This window comes from Callorhinus ursinus, unplaced genomic scaffold (assembly GCF_003265705.2).
Source record: "Callorhinus ursinus isolate GAN/ISIS: 27379988/994484 unplaced genomic scaffold, GSC_fseal_2.0 scaffold6, whole genome shotgun sequence".
NCBI lineage: Eukaryota > Metazoa > Chordata > Mammalia > Carnivora > Otariidae > Callorhinus > Callorhinus ursinus.
The window spans coordinates 43,227,539-43,247,522 of NW_027397068.1; the positions used below are offsets into that span (position 1 = coordinate 43,227,539).

Sequence of the window (19,984 nt, forward strand, 5' to 3'; positions counted from 1 at the left end):
CTCCTCAGTATATATATTCTGGCCTCTACCCACTGAATAGCTCTTTCTGAATGTTCTATAGGTAGCTGACAAGCATGATCTCAAATCTCATTTTTTCCCCTAAGCTTGTTTTTCCTCTTGGTTTCTCTGAATTTTTTTTTTTTTTTTTTGTGAGAGAAGGCAGGTAGGGGCAGAGGGAGAGAGAGAATTTAAGCAGGCTTCATGCTGAGCGTGGAGCCCAGTGGTGGGCTCGATCTCACATCCCTGAGATCATGACCTGAGCTGCAATCAAGAGTTGGATGCTTGACCGAGTCACCCAGGCACCCTGGTTTCTCTGATCTTAATCAACGGTTTCCTAAACCAGAACTTTTGAACTTCTTCCTTCAACTCCCACTTTAACTTTTCATCTGTAATGTCTCCATTTGGCCTCCTCTCTCCATGGTCATAGCACTCTTTCATTTCCCAAGTTAGCTCTCTTCATTTCTGTTTCATTTATTTGATTCATCCCAATTTTATATGGGGCTGTTTGCTCTTGGAGGAAAGGGACCATGTTCTATACAGCTTTGTATCTTACTTGTATATGCTTTCAATTTGGTACGTGTTGAATGAGTGTTTAAGGCAGTTTTACTTGAAAGGTTACAGAACAAGATCAGTTAGATAGTACATTTTACTGTTCAAAATATATTTTTGTAGTAAGTTGAAATAAAGTATGTAAATAAAGTTACGATTTTAAATGAAATCAAGTTTTATTTGAGTGGATGTCGGTTTAGATGAGTTAAACATTATTTTAGCTAAACAATAAGAAATAAGAATGCTCTATTTGATTTAGTAGTTTCTGTATTCCTTTTTCTTTCCCTTTAGGAAAGGCTAGTAGGAAAAACCAGAAATGGAGAGGACCAGATGAAAACATTAGGGCAAATCTTCGTCAGTATGGTTTAGAGAAGTATTACCTTGATGTCCTGGTTTCAGATGCATCTAAACCTTCCTGGAGGAAGGGCACATATTTTGATGCAATCATCACTGATCGTAAGTTTATTTTTATACAAAAGTAAGAGTAGGATTAGTTTCCTAAAGTCATTTACATTTAAAGCAGAAAATCTGTCAACACACAGAAAAATACCAGCTTGTACTAGTATTCTCCCCCTGCCCCCAGACTTCTTCAAATAGTGAGAAGGAAAAAATGTGAATATAAGGCAGGACACCAATTTAACTAAGTAGTTAAGAGTTTACTGTTTTGGTTTTTTAAATTATATATGTTAATCTGTCTTTCCTTTTTCTCTTCAGTTTATTTTTTGGAGCATATATTTGTTTTAAATTTTTGACTATAATTGGTTATTAGTATACCAACTGGAGCCAAAATGTCATTTGCAATTAGTGTCAGATGTCAAAGAAGAGAGTTTTTATTTTTTTTACAGATTTATTTGAGAGAGAAAGCATGTGCCCGCCCCTTCTTCCCCCCACCATGAGTGGGGGTAGGGGCAGAGGGAGAGAATCTTCAAGCAGACTACTGAGCATGGAGCCCAACATGGGGCTCAGTCCCACAACCATGATATCATGACCTGAGCTGAAACCAAGAGTTGGATGCTCAACCTACTGAGCCACCCAGGTGCCCCAAAGAAGAGAGTTTTAGATATCACATAATTCTCCATGTGTAAGCTTTGGTGTTTTGTTTTGTTTTTGTAGCACATGTTTTCACTGACATCCCCTTTCTAGAGTTACAAGAAATTTGGAATTTTTTGAGCCAATAGGCTTGTGAACCCACTGAGCTTCAGGAATGTGAATAGAACTTTTTTTCTGTGCGCCATGAGTTCTGGGCTTTGCAGGGATCCTATCTAAGAATAGTTTGGCCTTTTCTACCATATTTTGCAGTAAGTCTGTAAATAGTGGCAAGTGTATCTCAACCGTTCCATCTCAGCTCACTTCAGTTCTTTGGTAACTTAGGTGGTTTCAGATCTAACAAAAGAAAAATTATCAAGGCATTACACTGTCAGTTTGAATCTACTTTATAAAAATTGGGTGACTTTTTATTAACAATCCAATTTATTGTTTGTTCTCATTCTGTATGTATATATAAAGCATAATTTTTTTTTTAATCCATTGAGAATGAGTTGGATGCACTATGGCCTTTTACCCCTATACTTCAGTGTATAGAATAGGGATAGTCTCTTAGGTAGCCAGAGTACAGTTAACATTTTCAATAAATCAATGCAATAGTTTAATTTTATTTTGTTATCCACTTTGTCAGTCACCCAGGAATATCCCTTTATTTCTTTGTTTTTTTCCCTCTGGGACAGTATCCAATCTTGTGTCAGGTATTACATTTGGTAATATCTCTTTTAGTTTGTCACACTGTCACAGCCTTTCTCTGTCTTTTTGTGACATTGGCATTTTTGAAGAACATGATGGCCTGTTGTCCCTCCCAATGTTTTATATAGAATGTTCCTTGTGGTATGTATTCTCGGCTGGAATATTTCACAGGTGGCGATGTGTTCCTCTCTGAGTGTCCCATCTGGAGGCCCATGATATATCCATCTACACCTAACTGGTGATTAGGTGACTTTTGACTACCACATTATTTGTGTTTTCTGTCTAGCTCCATATGGTATCAGAGAATCTACAAGAAGAACAGGTTCTCAGAAGGAAATACCAAAGGGAATGGAAAAATGGTAAGTGAAAGTTAAATATGATACTACTATTTTGAGAAGAAGCATGTTGTTCTTTTTAATTATCTAAGTTTAACAGTCTTAAGGTTTTTTACTGATTTTGAAATTTTGTTTTCTTTTTCTAGTCCAGAAAGCCATGTTCCTGTTTCCTTAAGCTATCATCTGAGTGATATGTTTTTTGATCTGTTAAACTTTGCAGCTGAGACCCTCGTGTTAGGTGGAAGACTAGTCTATTGGTTACCAGTGTACACACCAGAGTATGTAATGTTAACTAATTTTATTTTTAATTTCACTTTTGTTATGGTATTTGTAAATCTAACATTTTTTCCCTATTTTTAATTGGATTCAGGGTAAATATCTTTGTGTTTAATGTTTATAATAGTCTTTGTTTACCTACATATGTGTATAAAACAGGCCCCTTCCTCTTATTGATTGAATTGCTTTGACCTTTTTATTTTACATCAGGAGTTGGCAAACTATAGCCTGTGGGCCAGATATGGTCCTCACCTGTTTTCATAAGGCACTTGAGCTAAGATGGGTTGAACTAAGATGGTTTTTTACATTTTTAAATAGTTGTTAAAAAGAAAAAAACAAAGAACATGTGACAGAAATATATGAACTTAGTTGAGGGATTCATCTGCTCCAAGCTAGCTTTAACATATATTGGCTGTTATGATCACTTTAAATGCAATAAATCTTTTTTAAAAGCTAACACCAAAATAAAAGCTGTGCTTATATTTAAAGCCCTAATTATGTTCCACATTGTTGGTTTGGGTTTTATTATTCAGTAATTATTAATTATAAACAGAGCTGTGTACGTCAACAATGAAACACAAGGTGTCTTGAATAAGACAGGATCTTTAAATTTGAAAGAAAATTTATTATCAAGCTCAAAATTTGGCTGTTTCTCTAATCTGCCATAGTAATCTTTTTAAAAATTACTTTAGTTCCTATATTTACTATACATAATTGTACAGAAAGCATTTTAAAACAGTGTTACTGTCTTTACGGAATGGCGGATGGTCCTCAGCAGTTGGAAGCTGTGCTGTTTTTTGTTTTATAAATGTTGTGTTGAAAGTTACCATGGCCTGACTTTAGTCATGCATTTGTTTATCGGCTGATAAGAGTGTATGCATTCATGCCCAGGCTCCTTAATACTGGCCTTATGTTTTGCTGCCAGTGATAATCTCATTTAATCTTTTCACTTTAGAAATAAGGAAAATAAATTCCAAGGAGTGAAGTGACTTCTCTACAGTTAATAGCTAGGTAGCTATTTGGTTTCCTTATTCCTGTGGCTATGTTCACTTAATTCAGCAGTCTACTGATCTCAGGTGCCTGGTATGTGAAGTGATAGATGGAGTTTTACTAATATTTTTGGAGAAGATCACTTTTGTTTGTTTCTATATAAAAATGGTTCCTGCCTTAGACAAGCTGAATTCCAACAGCAAGCTTACTGTTTTTTTTTAAATTTATTTATTTGAGAGAGAAAGTGTGCATGTACACACGTGCATGCAGGGTGGGGGAGGGGTCGGGGAGAGGAGAGAGAGAATCCCAGGCAGACTCCCTACTGAGCTTGCAGCCTGATGCAGGGCTGGACCCCATGACCCCAAGATCACCGAGCTGAAACCAAGAGTCAGACACTCAACCAACTGAGCCTCCCAGGTGCCCCCGCACCCCGTTTTTTAAATTAAAGATGTATTTATTTATTTGCGAGAGAAAGAGAGAGAAGCTTACTGTTGTGTTTTTTTTTTTAAGATTTTATTTATTTATCTGAGAGAGAGAGAATGAGAGATAGAGAGCATGAGAGGGAAGAGGGTCAGAGGGAGAAGCAGACTCCCCGCCGGGCAGGGAGCCCAACGTGGGACTCGATCCCGGGACTCCAGGATCATGACCTGAGCCGAAGGCAGTCGCTTAACCAACTGAGCCACCCAGGTGCCCAGAAGCTTACTGTTTTAACTCAAGTTTCAGAACTAAATTTTTAAAACATTTATTTTGAGATAATTTCAGACTTACATAAAAGTTTCAATTGTAACACAAAAAACTCTCCACATCCAAATTTTCCAGCTATTAATGTACACATATTGTATCTTCTTTCCTCACCCATTACATTAAGCACATACCCATTATCATTCATTTTTTTTGGAACTGTTTGTGAAGTTGCAGATAATGATGCCCCATAACCCCTACATACTTCATCATATTTCTCAGAAACAAGAACATTCTTGTCAAACCACAATCAACCCTCCGAGTTTGGAAATCAGCATTGATAACACTGCTGTCCATTTTATGGACCCTATTCAAATTTTACCAGTTGCAGTCCATCTGAGAAAATGTGCTCTATTAACCCATCACGTCATTCTCCTCCAGTCTGGAATATATCCCCATTCTTTTCTTATCTTTTGTGTCCTTAACAGTTTTGTAGAGTATATGGCTTATATTAAAGGTTGGCCTTCAATCAGGGTCCATCTGATTTTTTTTTTTTTTTTTTAGAGAGGGAGGTGGCAGGGAGGGTCAGAGAGAAAATTGATGTTTCTTTTATGACCAGATTTAGGTAGTGCCCTTGGTAGGAGCACCACAAAAATTATACTGTGTTTTTCATGCATTGCGTCATGGGGCACATGGAGTTAACCCCTACTAGAGATCTTAAACTTGATCATCTGATCATTTTGTTCTGTTAGTGTTCTCCACTGTGAGCCATCATTTTCTCCTTTGATTAGTATTTCATGGGGGGAGATATCCCAAGATTACATCAATATCTTGTTCTTCATCAAATCACTATTCACATCGACAACTCCATTGTTGACAACCACTACAATGATGACTTTTGTGTTCCATCATTCCTTCTGCATTTGTAAGTTGGCATCCTACTGTAAGAAAGAGTTTTCCCTTCTTCCCCCATTTGTTTACAAATTTTCCTCCATTTGTTTACAGATTTATTAATTTATTTTGCTATGGAATCATGGACGCTTATATTCATTGGGTTATAATTCATTACTGTCACTATTTTGTTGCTCAAATTGTCTCAGATTTGATCAGTGGGAGTCAATTTGGGGTGGTTCCTCTGTCCTTTTGAAATATTCCCATTAGTTTTTGGGTACTTATTTTTTGGCATTTCTGACTGTCCACTATTTTGTACTTTATTATTTAATTACAATTGAAGTTGAATGTACTTAAGAATATCTTTTGTAGTTCTTTTTTTTCCTTTCTCTTTATACAAAATTAAATTGGAGGTACTTTTAAGTATTTTTAATATTTCTAAAGATCTTACAAAATGGACACTGGATCTTTTTTCAGTGACTTCTTGATTTTAATAATTTTCAACAAGGGAAAATTTCCAAATGCATATTATCAGAGGGATATTTTAGAAGTAGAAAAGGGATACAAAGGGTGCCTGGGTGGCTCAGTTGGTTAAGCGACTGCCTTCGGCTCAGGTCATGATCCTGGAGTCCGGGATTGAGTCCCGCATCGGGCTCCCTGCTCAGCAGGGTGTCTGTTTCTCCCTCTGACCCTCTTCCCTCTCGTGCTCTCTATCTCTCATTCTCTCTCTCAAATAAATAAATAAAATCTTTAAAAAAAAAAAGAAAAGGGATACATGTTTTTACCACCTTTTTTACCTTAGATGTTTATCAAGGGAAAGATTTCATCCAGGTATATGGCTAATGCACACATGGGAAGACTACGATATTTACTTCCCTGACTTCATCCCTGGAGAAAGTTATGTCCATGTCCTCTGATGTTCATTACTAAACTTCTGTTTTTCCTTCCCTTTATTTTTTTTCTGTTTATACTTTTATTTGCATTTATTTTATGCAGAATTTACTCCTAGGCAGTAAATTTTTGTTTCTGCAGTTTCTTGTGGGATATCTTTTTCTTCTGTGCAACCTCCTCTTCTGGTTTAGAAACAGTCTACTCTTTTCCAGTCAGGATCCTCTCAGGGTGGCAGGGAGAGCCCATGTATGGGTTAATCTGACCATGAGCCCTGTATGTTCTATGTCACATCTTGGGGGCTTTGTTCACCTGGATGTGCTTAATGACCAGAAAATCTACATCCAAACCCTTAATATTTGGCATTACTCTCTGCATTTGAAAGCATGTGCAGTAAAAATTCAGCACTCTTTTTGGGCCACCAACTATTTGGCCTGGGCACACCTACCACCTCCACCAGTGTAGAGATAGAATGGCTTCTGCAGTGTGACAGCCTTCAGATACTTGGTGGCTTTTCAGATATGCATAGCCTTGACGGCGTGGGCAGTTTCATGTGTGTTCTTAAAGTGAACACGAAGATTTGAACCTCTTGATTTGCATGATTTTGTAGGGTTTTTCTGGGTCAAGTGAATAGCAAACCATTTTTCAGAGGTCACCTCAGGCCAATTATGGGAAGAATATGATCTCCTTCCCTTTAGCCTAAGGTGATTTTATTAATAAAGTATTAATTCTTATTACTGTTAACTTATTAATGAACTTAAGTGTTCATTAGGAAATGAATTATTTTCACTTCTGTATTGTATGTCATACAAAATCTTTGTTCTTTTAAAATAGCACAGTATTATTAGGAATTTAGGACCAAAATCATCTGCAAAAGTTTGAAATAATGTTCTTGCTTCTGAATTAAACGATTTAGAATTAAGTTTGATTATGTTGTATTTAAAAATATGGCTTTGTGTTGAACTAAGAATAAAGATTTCATTTTAAAATTATACATTAGCACAGCTCAATTTTAAAACTTTTTTACTTTTGGTGTTGTGAATATAGGCTTTTAGTACTACTACTGAATTCATTTATTCAAACAAATTCTGTTACATGATTCAAGTTTAAAAATAAGAATTACAGGAGTGCCTGGGTGGCTCAGTCAGTTAAGTGTCTGCCTTCGGCCCAGGTCATGATCTCCAGGTCCTGGGATTATGCCCTGCATCAGGCTTCCTGCTCAGTGGGGAGTCTGCTTCTCCTTCTCCCTCTCCCTCTCCCCCTGCTCATGCTCTCTCTATCTGTGTCTCAAATGAATAAATAAAATCTTTAAAAAAAATAAGAATTACATATTATAATCAAGTTCAGGTATTATTCTTTAAACCCAGGGCATTTTGAAAGTATAAGACCTAATAAAAATAAAGTATTACTTAAATGCTTAGTAATAACTAAGAATTGTGAAGAATTGTCAGCTGATAATTGAAAAAGGATTTTCTGTTTGGTAATTTAAATTGCAGTGAAAAAATTGCTACTCAACAAACTTGCTGTATTTCCTTGAATGTAGATTTTCCCCACTCAGGGGTATTGGATTTTTTGCCAGTATCAAGATGCTCTATACACTTTGTGTCTTTTCACCTTTATTTATTCTGTCCCCATTGCTTGATAAACCATTTCTTCTTTCCTCAGCTGATAAAATTCTAGTCATCTTTCAAGACCTGGCTTAACTGTCACCACCTCTATGATACTTTTCCAACCCTTCTCAGCAGAATTAATCTTTCATCTGTGCTCTCATAGTAGTTTATTCTTATCACTCATAGAGACTGACCACATAAAATTACTGTAAGCTGTTGGTATTTATGGGTTTATTATTCAGTTTTAGCTACTTGCAAGTGACCCTGAAAGTCTGTGTGATAGTCATTTGGATGGCATAAATTCAACTCACGTGTGTTTGATGTTATAGGAATTGCTAAGCTACTGACTGCAGCTGTCTGCTCAGGCTTTATGTATCCATAGTGTTCTTTTCTAATTTGCATTAGACACAGATAACTCTCTTGAGGTGATTAGAAACTGCATTTCTTTGTGAAAGATGTTCTTTAATAGAAATCCCACTGCTACTGCTTGTGATAAAAACAATGACAAAGTAAAGTTTAGTAAAGTATGCCCCAGCGTAGGATTTGGGGGGTACATTTTTTTTCCAATTCTATTGAGAAATAATTGACATACCTCACTGTATAAGTTTAAGGTGTATATAGTATGATGGTTTGATTTACATAGGGAATAAACTTTAGTAAAGTGAATTTTGGAGTAGCTCAGAGCAGTGAAGGAACATGTTTTTCTTTTCTTTTTTTTTTATGTTCAGTTAGCCAACGTATAGTACATCATTAGTTTTTGGTATAGTGTTCAATGATTCATTAGTTGCATGTAAAACCCAGTGTTCATGTTTTTCATCTCTTAACTAGGAAACAAGAAAAAGTGATCCTTTGAACTGTTCAGTGAGTGCTCTAATCAGTGCAAAATCTGTTTCTCAAATGGGAGGTGAAATTCTAGTGACACTTGGAAATAGCTTGAGGCGTGAAGGTTCATAGGAAAATGAGTGTCAAAATTGGTTCATGGAAAAGCTAGGGGTCGGGGCGCCTCGGTGGCTCAGTCGTTAAGCGTCTGCCTTCGGCTCAGGTCATGATCCCAGGGTCCTGAGATCGAGCCCCACATCGGGCTCCCTGCTCGGCGGGAAGCCTGGTTCTCCCTCTCCCACTCCCCCTGCTTGTGTTCCCTCTCTCGCTGTGTCTCTCTCTGGAGAGTGGGAGAGGGAGAAGCAGGCCTCCCGCCAAGCAGGGAGCCCGATGTGGGGCTCGATCTCAGGACCCTGGGATCATGACCTGAGCCGAAGGCAGACGCTTAACGACTGAGCCACCCAGGCGCCCTAAATAAATAAAATCTTAAAAAAAATAATTAAAAAAAAAGGCTAGGGGTCTATGCGCACAGTTTTGCTTTTTAAAAAATGATGTAATATAATTTGTATATCATGCAAGTCACCTTTTTACAGTTTACAACTCCATGGTTTTTAGTATATCCACAAAGTTGTGCAACCATTACCACTTTCTAATTCTGGAACATTTTTGTCACCCCAAAAGAAACCCCATACACATAAGCATTCACCACCACTTCTGCCCCTGGCAGCCACTTATCTGTCTCTGTGGACTTTCTTATTGTGGCTGATTTAGGTTTTAAATAGATTGTTTGGATTGTAGGGCTATAGTAATAAAAATGAAATTAAGATAGCATACCTTACTATCATAATGACCCAGGCATAGTACAGATTTATGGTTTCTATTTTTAACAGTTTGCAAATAGTATAATGCAGTATGTTTGTATGAAATATATTAGGACACATAGTAAATAATTTTTTGTTAACTGATATTTTAAAATTCTTAGCATGGTATTTTGGAAGTATACTGCTAAATTGATTGGTTCTAATATAATAGGGCAGTGGTTAAAAACAAGCCTGTTAATAATGATTACCCAAATGATGTTCTTTCATGCTTGAACTCAAAGATCAAGCTGAAAAGGTAATCTAAAACAAAAATTTGTTTTTCTGCTCTTAAGCCAAATGCCTGGTGATTCAGTTTCAGCAGCTTAGCATCATTTGGGTCATCAGTATCAATTAAAATTGTATTGGTTTTGTACTTTTAGATTTGATTTGTAAATTTGTTTTGGTTTTATAGTTATATAAGGGATATAAGCATATGAACTTTATATCTCACTTAAATATCTTTACGTTCCATTTTAGTAAGAATACTTTAAGTCAACTCTGCCAGGAAATAAGATTTTTTTTTCCTTTAAAACAAGGGTACAGGGCGCCTGGGTGGCTCAGTTGGTTAAGCGACTGCCTTCAGCTCAGGTCATGATCCTGGGGTCCCGGGATCGAGTCCCGCGTCGGGCTCCCTGCTCAGCGGGGAGTCTGCTTCTCCCTCTGACTCTCTTCCCTCTCGTGCTCTCTCTCTATCTCATTCTCTCTCTCAAATAAATAAATAAAATCTATAAAAAAAATTAAAAAAAATAAAACAAAAAAAAATAAAACAAGGGTACATTACTAAGTTTGACAAATACTTTTTCATACATCTACAAACCCTGCTTTTTCAAGCTTAAGGTGAAGGCTATTCTTTCTGTTAACCATGGTGTAGAATGTATTCCTTCATATCATAAATGCTTCGTGTGAAGATTCCAGATGTGATGTCAACTAATGTTAGGAGAAATACAACATTTCTGACTATATAGTGAACATTAGAAAATTGTTAGATCAGATGAAAACTGAAATGGTCATTCATTACTTAATGGAAAGCTCTAAGGAAGGATGCATAGAATGACTTCAAGAGAATTCCTTCCACTGATAATATAGTGGAAGTGCATTGTGAATGTTGCCTGGTAAGTGGGTGATGAAGGTTTTGAGCATGTGGTTGAGGTAATGAGGGAGAGCTCACTGAAGGTCAGAGGGGCTAGAGAAGTCAGTAAAAGAGTGCCAGTGAAAACCATGTTGACGCATTGGAACGGGCTAGCTGAGATGGTGGTTCTTTACAGGAAGTGCTGATTGGCACCTTTCCCAGTTTGGACCAGAGCTTTAAAATTTCCCATGTGATAAATGTTTGCAGAGACTATCTAGAAAGGTATCAAGATTTGCAAAGGAAAAATAAAAACTGGCAATCTACAGTGTTCTTAGTGGTACCCATACCTAGCGAGCCCTCTCCGCTGCTGTTCTTCAGCATTCTGCTCCATTGCCGTTTCCCCCTCATCTGTCACCTGTTTCTTCTACCAGGAGTGAGTCCAACAACCTGTCATATGTCAGGTTCTGAACTCCTGCAGCCTGACTGTCCTGCTTTTGAGATGTCCTCTCCATTCTCATAGTATGTGTGCTGTGTAGCAGCAGTCACCACTGCTTATGATCATGGTTTTGATTTTATGGTTAAGGTGACCATGGAGCGCTTATTTTATTGGTAGTTTATTTGAATAAGCTAACCTTAGTCCTGTATATACAAAGTTAATAGAGGTCTTAAGATGTCATTAAAATTTTGCAGGGACACTTCATTTTATAGGAAAAGTATATGCCGAGTGGACATTATTCTTTGGGAATTTATAAAAATCTCCACATGAATCAGTCCCTCATGAATGTCAAGGGGTTGTTGTAGAATATATTTCTGTCTTACGTGCTCTTCTGGGATCTTTTAGTGTAGAGTCATTGTCTTGTACTTTTGTGGTTTAAACGCTTGGTATTCTTCCATAAAACATATTCTCAGTCTACAGGTAAAATAATTGAAACTACTTTTTTTTTGGATGTGGTAATATTCAAATACTTTGCTTTTTAAAAATATAGATTGCTGTGAATTATGTAAGACTGATGAATCACAGACCTGTACCCCTGAAACAAATAATACATTATATGTTAAAAAAAAAAAAAAAGTAGGAAGGGAAAAATGAAGGGGGGGAAATCGGAAGGGGAGACGAACCATGAAAGACTATGGACTCTGGGAAACAAACTGTAGGTTCTAGAGGGGAGGGGGGTGGGGGGATGGGTTAGCCTGGTGTGGGTATTAAGGAGGGCACATATTGAATGGAGCACTGGGTGTTGTACGCAATGAATCATGGAACACTACATCAAAAACTAATGATGTGATGTATGGTGATTAACATAACATATTAAAATAAAAACAATACGGATTGTTTATGGATTGCCTGGACAGTTAGCCTATGTGAAATAAAATGGAACAGTATGTAGTGGGGGGATGTCCTTACATTGGATAACTCTGTGATGATCCTGTGTGGCCTTTGCATGTGAGTGTTCCTAAAAGTCAGCTGTTCTTTCTTCAGATACACTGAAGAGATGGTACCCTGGCACCCTTGCCTGAAACTTATTAGCAACTGTGAGCAGAAGCTTTCCAGTCACACATCAAGGCGCTTGATAACAATGGAAAAGGTGAAGAAATTTGAGGTAAATTATCCTAGTATTTTTTGGATAAATTCTGGAAGAATCCAAAGATTTTTTTTAGTTTTCTTGTAATGGAGTTTGGAATTATTAGTCCTTGATTTTTAAAAAGTTATCAAATTCAGGAAGAGGCAGAAGTTCAAGAGGTTTGTGGGATTTGGTGGAATTTAGAGGGTAGGAGTTGGATAGAGAAGTTGAATAGCAGAATAGAAATAGAAGTTGACCTTAACTTCTCATCTTTGCCACTAATGCAGTTAAAAAAAAAAGCACACTTAGTTAAACAACTGTTGTTTAATTAGCAATCTACTAGTTACCATTTTTTCTCCAAAAGCAAGACCTACTCGATTACAGACTATTCTGAAGAGAAAATGTCACTTTATATAATGGAAAAAGTAATTTGCTGTTATCTGTTAGGGCCCAACACCTGTTCTCTCTCTCTCTCTCTCTCTCTCTCTCTAATACACACACACACACACACACACACACACACACACACACACACACACACAATTCTTGAGAAGAGCAAAACATCTGTTATTTCATATCCAGATCAGAATTGATATGAATAATGCCTCATAATGGAACTTAATTAAATCTACAGAATGCTCCTTGGGCCGTACTTATCTGGATTGACAACCATAGCTTTCCCAAATTCACTAAACTTTAGTAAGCCCCATCTATGTTTTTGATCTGTAGGGTAAGCAGGAAAGAACAGAGTGTTACTGCCTGAAGATTTTGTCATACTCATCTCTGCATTTGATTTTTTTCATCTAATTCATAGCTTAAGGATTCTTTCACAGTAATGAAAACTAATATTTATACAGTGCTTTTTGAATATATTATTATATATTTCTTATTTTTGTCCTTTTAGTTTTCATTTGCTATCTGTCTCTAACTTAGATCTTATTACCATACACCTGGTTTGTGCTGATCATCTCCTAAATTATCTCTTTTCCGTTTTTCACACCTCTAGTTCCTAATTGTTAAATGACTCTTCCTAACTTCTTTATGCCAAAACTTTAGTGACTCCTTTTCATTACTGAATAAGATTCAATGTGACATAAACTCTCTTCAGTAATCAGGCTCCAATATCAGGACATTTCAGAAAGCTTAAGCTGTTTATGTATATAAATAGTTGATTTGTGTTCACTCAAGGGTGGTTGTGTAGGTGTGTATGTATTTGTGTATTTATATACAGGTATATGTGATATAATTAACATAAGTGGTTGTCATTTTTAAAACAAGTTTATATTCAAACGATATCCTTGGGGTGGCATCTTGTACTCATATTTATATCATAATTATTCTGTATATTCTTGAAACTTTTAGATTTATATTTGAAAAAATATATTAATATTAAACAGTTATTTTGCTGTATAGTAACACCTTGCTTTTCTTCAAATTGTGTTACTGGACTTTGGTGCTCACATTTTATAGCAGACTGGTCATTTAATTGTTGTTTTTTGAAAATCAGAACCTGTTCCAAGGATGATGATCTACCATTAAATATTTAAAACATTAAGAAGATTCAGAAATTCTAAAAGAGGGGTTTCCAAGTTGTTTGACACAATGACAACCTTCTGAAGTGACAATTTTGGATGGACAACATTTATTTGGATATACAGAAGTCCTCTTAAGTAACCTCCATTTCAAACTCAGTTGATTAACTAGTACTGGCCATTTTTGTTCTAAAACACCAATACTTATGCCTGTAACATGTCAGATACTTCCAGCTGTTGACTTGCTTGATCTCTACTATGTGTGTACACTTCTGTACCTACCAGCTGAATTGTCTGTTTGCCATGAATCAGTTGTGTTTGTTTTGTGAACTGTTTAAGTCAGTTATATTTGGTATGGTAATTATGTAGTCTAACTAAATGCTAGTTAGACCAGTGAAATGTGAGTGTAAGAATAAAGTTGTCATTTCTAGAAAAGCTAAATGCAATACTTGAGAAAGATAGGATAAAGTGAGTTGTGAAGAAAGACTCTTGGACTGGGAATGGGTGAGATGACTAAAAAGGGTTGGAAAAGTTAGCCCATTCTAGGTTTCTCTACCCAGATTGCTTTTAACAGTCTTTAAGTTCTTGCATCATTTTACAGAAGCCAAAACTGAAAATCTTTGTATGTCCTGATTCTATATCAAAAGATTGATAAATGAATATTTGGTTTTTTAAGTTAAAATTTCAGTATATTTACAAAACTTTTTCATTTTTTCCTGCTTTTACTGACTTTTTCAATTAACTGACTGTAGTATTAGTCTGTTTAGGCTACCATAGCAGAATACCACAGACTGAGTGACTTAAATAACAGAAGTTTATTCTCTTATCGTTGAGGAGGCTGGAAGCCCAAGGTCAAGGTGCCAACAGGTTTGGTTTCTGATGAGACCTCTCTTGCTGGATTGCAGATAGCCACCTTCTTGCTATGTCCTCTGTATGCACATACTCTTGGTTTCTCTCTCTGCTTACAGGGACATCAGTCCTATTAGATTAGAGCCCCACCCTTATGATTTCATTTAACTTTAATCATCTCCTTTAAGGCTCAGTCTCCAAGTACAGTCATATTGTGGGTTAGGGCTTCAGTATATGAATTTTCGGGGGACACAATTCAGTCCATATCACTAACAATTACCAACATGTATCACAATGAATAAGAGGCCTCTGTTGCATGTTAAAGTATGCTTTCTTCATGCTCTTCCAGTCAGTTACTTTTCATGTATGTGTTTGTCTTTTAGTATTTTGAGGGAAGTAAGGCATATAATAATTTAAATTAGTAACACTGCAGCTCTTAGAAATCACAGCACTTAATGTAATTATTTGAGTTAGTAATAACATTTATGTGCCAGGCACATGAGTAATACATGTAAAAAATAGAAATAGTACCTGTAGATTTTATAGTTGTAAGTCTTGATATTAGAAAGTAAAATGAATGACATCAGTATTCTTTATTCTGTGGCCTCCATAAGTAGTACTTGCACCATATGATAGTTATGATGGCCTGAAACACTGTTCAGAAGAAAATATAGAGAAAGTACTCTAATAATGGGGACCACATAATAAACCAGTCATTTCTATCTTAGTGGCAAAATTGAGACCTGTTGTCATTTTGCATTTGCTTTCCTTTAAGTTTAATTTATTTAAGAAAATCTTTTTTTTCCAGTACTCTTTCCAGATTTATAATATTTCTGTAGGCAGTCTGTTTGATACTTGGAAGACGTAGAGAATGATCTACGCATGTAAATGCTGACTAAGGGCACTCACCTTAGATGTTTTTAAACCTAGAAAGGCAGTGTTAATTTTTGTTTGTTTTTATTATTTTACTTTTGTCCTTTCAAATTGATTTAAAAAACAAGGAAAAAGCCTAGTGCTCAAATAATTTTTTGAAACAGTCTTTACTTTATAAGATCAAATTTAATCAGTGAGTTTTAACTAGTATGCAGTGTACTATAACTGAAAGTACTTTGTCATGTTAATCATGTTTGGTTTTGAATTAATCACTTCATTTCTACCTTCTGTTTGTATGGAGAGGACTGTATATAATTGCAGCAAGATCCTAGTCCTTTATAATTCAAGTGATGACATAAAATTGTCAAACATTTCTCATACGCGTCTAACAAATTATCCTCAGCCTTGTTCAGCGTTGTTGACTTTGGCAGTGGAAGACTATTAATTGTAGATTTTTACACTCTTGTGTACTGTCTTTCTGCATTTTGGGTTTGTCACTTGTTAGGTTTAACTTCAGTATAACTTTTGGCCCACTTGATACATTGTTATAAAGTGTTCTCCCTCTCCCCTTTTAGAATGTAAACTTAAGTTATAAATGAGAAAACTGTCTCAAGAATGTAGGTGTATTGTAAAATTTTGTCTTTTCATTATTGCTATAGTTTTTAGACTTGCTTGTCGAGCATTAGTAGTAAAGAAGAAAATTTTTGCTACCCATATTAATGAAAAGACCTGATAAGAGAAGCCATTAGTCCCTGTTAATACAGTCTGAAAGAGAAGGGAATGATTTATGCTACTTATTGTTTACAGAGCTTTCATACCCATCTGATCATGTTATTTTGCTAATTTTAGAGACTAGGAAGTAGCTGAGTTGAGACCAAAACTCTTCTTTGTACTTGAAATTCTTTGATCTTTTTTATGCATCATATTGCCTCTTTACCAAGACAGTTTCTGCTTTTGGAACATGCCAGGGTTAAAAGGCAAATATTCTTTTTTTAAAAATTTTTTTATTGTTATGTTAATCACCATACATTACATCATTAGTTTTTGATGTAGTGTTCCATGACTCATTGTTTGTGCATAACACCCAGTGCTCCATGCAGAGCGTGCCCGCTTTAATACCCGTCACCAGGCTAACCCATCCTCCCACCCCCTAAAAGGCAAATATTCTTGAGTGGCATATTTCTAGTTTCTTTTTAAAGATCGTTTTTCCTCATTGTTCATGGGGCCATGGTAGAATGTGATTTATTTTACTAGAATTCATTTTTCCTGTTGATACAACATGTGGTTGATGGTGCTATATATATATTTGTGGTCACAGTGGTTACTTCTGTAAAACATTTTTCTTATATAAAGTTCATTGGAAAAAAATGCCAATTTCCAGAGTTGTCCAGAACAGACCAAAATATGAGTGTAATAGTTACATCTTCAATGAAAATTGCCTAAAACAGTACCTTGTCAACCTTTTCCAATGGTATACTTGGACAGATGAAAGAGTATCCAAAGTACTCATTTTTGAAACTTCCTTAAAATCTTTTTAAACATTCATGCAGCTTTTAAAGTCTATTCTATAGTATGTTTAAGTGTAAAAAAAAAAAAAGTATCTTAAGTTGCTGTTGCACTAAATGAGCCATCATGTGCCCTGTTTGTTTTGTGACTTGTTTACCTGACATGCTGTGATTTGAGAAGTACTGAAGTATAGGTAAGTTGAATTCTAGGTATTATATGGGCACTAATTTAGACTAAAGTTATATTATGTGAGCTAGTCAGTATAGTTCAGATGATTTAAAATAGGGAATATTGGGAGGTCATAGTGGCAGGTGATGAGAATTAATGTTAATTTTTAAAATTTTGGATTGAATAAAGAGTCCACTAACACGAAGCTGATGAACAATGCTTCATTAATCTGAATGGCAGGTGTCCAAAACTGAGGGATTTGACTCATGGACCAGGAGATTTTGAAGCTATGGAGAGAGAAACAACCATTAACATTGTAACATGTTCTAAATGATGAAGGGAGAGAAGAGACACCAAGGTCTTGTGTTTGAGAAAATGACTTAAGGATGACTTGAAGTAGAAGAAATTAGTCTTTGTGATAAGTAGATTACATGTTAGAATGATAGTAGTGTTGCTAGTCATGAACTGGTGATTTGCTGACATAATGCTTGTGCCTATTTCATTATGCTTTATCCGTTCTCAGGATTAATGCCAGGACAGTGGATATTTTCTTTTCGATTAGAGCTATGAAAGATTAGAGATTAGGTGTGAAGATTTCAGTCATACAACGTGCCCAGTGGGAAGGAGACGCTGCTTCAGTTATCAGTGAGAAAAATAAGACCAGGTGATACAAAGTAAGAACATGGTAATTAGATATGAACTTGAATGGAGGTCCTAATACAGTAAAGTATTCATCACCAGCCAAATGTCTATGTATGAGAGAGAGAAAGACTAAGAAGGACTCTTTTAAAAAATTATTTCGTATAGTGAGTCAGAAGGAAACTATTTATATTATCTATAAATTATGTTTTGACTTGAGATCTTTGAAAAAGGCTTTTAAGAGTAGATAGAGGGGCGCCTGGGTGGCTCAGTCGTTAAGCATCTGCCTACGGCTCAGGTCATGATCCTAGGGTCCTGGGATCGAGCCCCGCATCGGGCTCCCTGCTCGGCGGGAAGCCTGCTTCTCCCTCTCCCACTCCCCCTGCTTGTGTTCCCTCTCTCTCTCTGTCAAATAAATAAATAAAATCTTAAAAAAAAAAAAAAGAGTAGGTAGAAGCCTGGTGATGCTGCATATCTTGTTGAAGTTTAAAGGATTATGTCATCTACTTATCTCATGTTATCTTGTTCTGAATGGCTTGCTTTAGCTGTAATTGGTGCTTTTCCTTGAATTTAAATCTTAAAGAGTCATCATTTGACTTTTATACATCTGCAACTAAATGATTTTGCCAAACTGGATATTTTGTTAATACTATCATGATTTCAAATTGTTGTTTCTGGTAAACCAAGAAAAAGCAAGTTTATCCCCTAGCTACTCCAGGAAGGTAATCATTTAAGATACCTGGATTCTAGTATATATCTCTTTTATTTGCAGGAAAAATGCAGTTCTCTGAAGGTAGAGAGCATCTGTCATTATGCTCCAGCTGTAATGATCATATTTTCAAGCTATGATAGTAAAGCAGTCTTTAACATTCTCATGTTATATTATAGAATCTTAGAATCTTTATATTTCAAAATATAAAGTTTGATCTGGGAGTCCCAAGGTATGAATGGGTAGGGAAATGGGAAGTTTACGTGTGGAATCTGCATGATCCTCTGGAACTTCTTTTAAAGTTCTTGAATGGCCGATTTTCTACTTGCTATTTTTTTTTTCTTTACTTATGATACAGTTAACTTAGAATTATCTTTCTAGTATTTTTCAAATTCAGCCATGAATATATATGTCTTCTTCCCCCCTCCATGACCCACCAGGAATACAACCATGAGATTTTTAAACATATATTTTTTTGCCTAAAACATATATACAGTTTAATGAATAATTGTAAAGTGAACATCTCTATAACTACCACCGAGGTTAGGATTATAGCACCGCAGAAGCACCCCTTTTGGTGGCTATTTCTGATCTCTTCCTGCAGGTGTAACCACTAATCTGACTGTTACAGGAATCACTCTTGCATTCCTTTGTAGTAGTATTGCTATTGAATTGATCTGTAAGTAAATTAATTTTGCTTGTTTTTGATCTTTATATAAATACATGTGTATTTTTCTTTTTCTTTTAATGGACTGTGACAGTTTAAAAAAGTCAACTAGGAGAGTAGTCTCCAAATTAAAGCAAAATAAAATTAAAGTCTACATCATAGACTGTGCATGCCAGTGCATATCTTGGTCTATTATTCATCCTTTGCTACTTACTTAATTAAATATTTGGATATAATAACTAATAAGTTGTCATTTCATTTTTATCTGGTTTGTCAGCTCTGTATTCTTTTAATATTTGAGGTTAAATTTTGAATTTTATAAAATTAGTGTATTTTTAGTGGAAAGCATGTAGAAAGTACTTATAGTTTTGTATCATCATGATAGCATGAATATCCATGATGGTCTTTTTACAGTTAGAAAGAAAGTACGTGCTGAGTGCCTGATGTCAAAGTTGCATCACTAAATGTTACTCATTTTCAGAACTCAATGAAGATTTTAATATTAAAATATTTTAATAGACTTTAGGTAACTTAATATCTTGCCAAGAAATGAAATTTTTAAAATAGTACAGATTATATATGAGTACCTAATTTAGGGATAAATATTTCTGATCCTACCTTGTTCCCATTAAGAATAATGCTAGAGATTTCTCTTAATAGTATTGGATGCCAGACTTTTGACCTGCTTGTCCTTGGTTGGAAATGGCCTAGTGCTGTTTATAGTGTATAACTTTAGCACAAGTGGTTTCTATAGCTACTGTCCAGTACCAGATG

At 35.8% G+C, this 19,984-nt stretch overlaps 1 protein-coding gene across 10 annotated transcripts in view; it reads left to right on the forward strand.

The window, feature by feature from the left end:
* The window catches only part of TRMT11 (tRNA methyltransferase 11 homolog), a 151,559-nt gene that overhangs the window by 23,518 nt on the left and 108,057 nt on the right, over positions 1–19,984 (forward strand). For 9 of the 10 annotated variants that reach the window (XM_073893886.1, XM_025865252.2, XM_073893885.1 and 6 more), the window contains 4 exons: positions 841–1,005; positions 2,573–2,645; positions 2,768–2,899; positions 12,186–12,306. In XM_073893886.1, the coding sequence (XP_073749987.1) occupies positions 841–1,005; positions 2,573–2,645; positions 2,768–2,899; positions 12,186–12,306 (491 nt within the window). Of the gene's footprint in view, positions 1–840; positions 1,006–2,572; positions 2,646–2,767; positions 2,900–12,185; positions 12,307–13,774; positions 19,714–19,984 lie in introns of those variants that run through there. The other variant, XM_025865262.2, reaches the window with a different exon arrangement.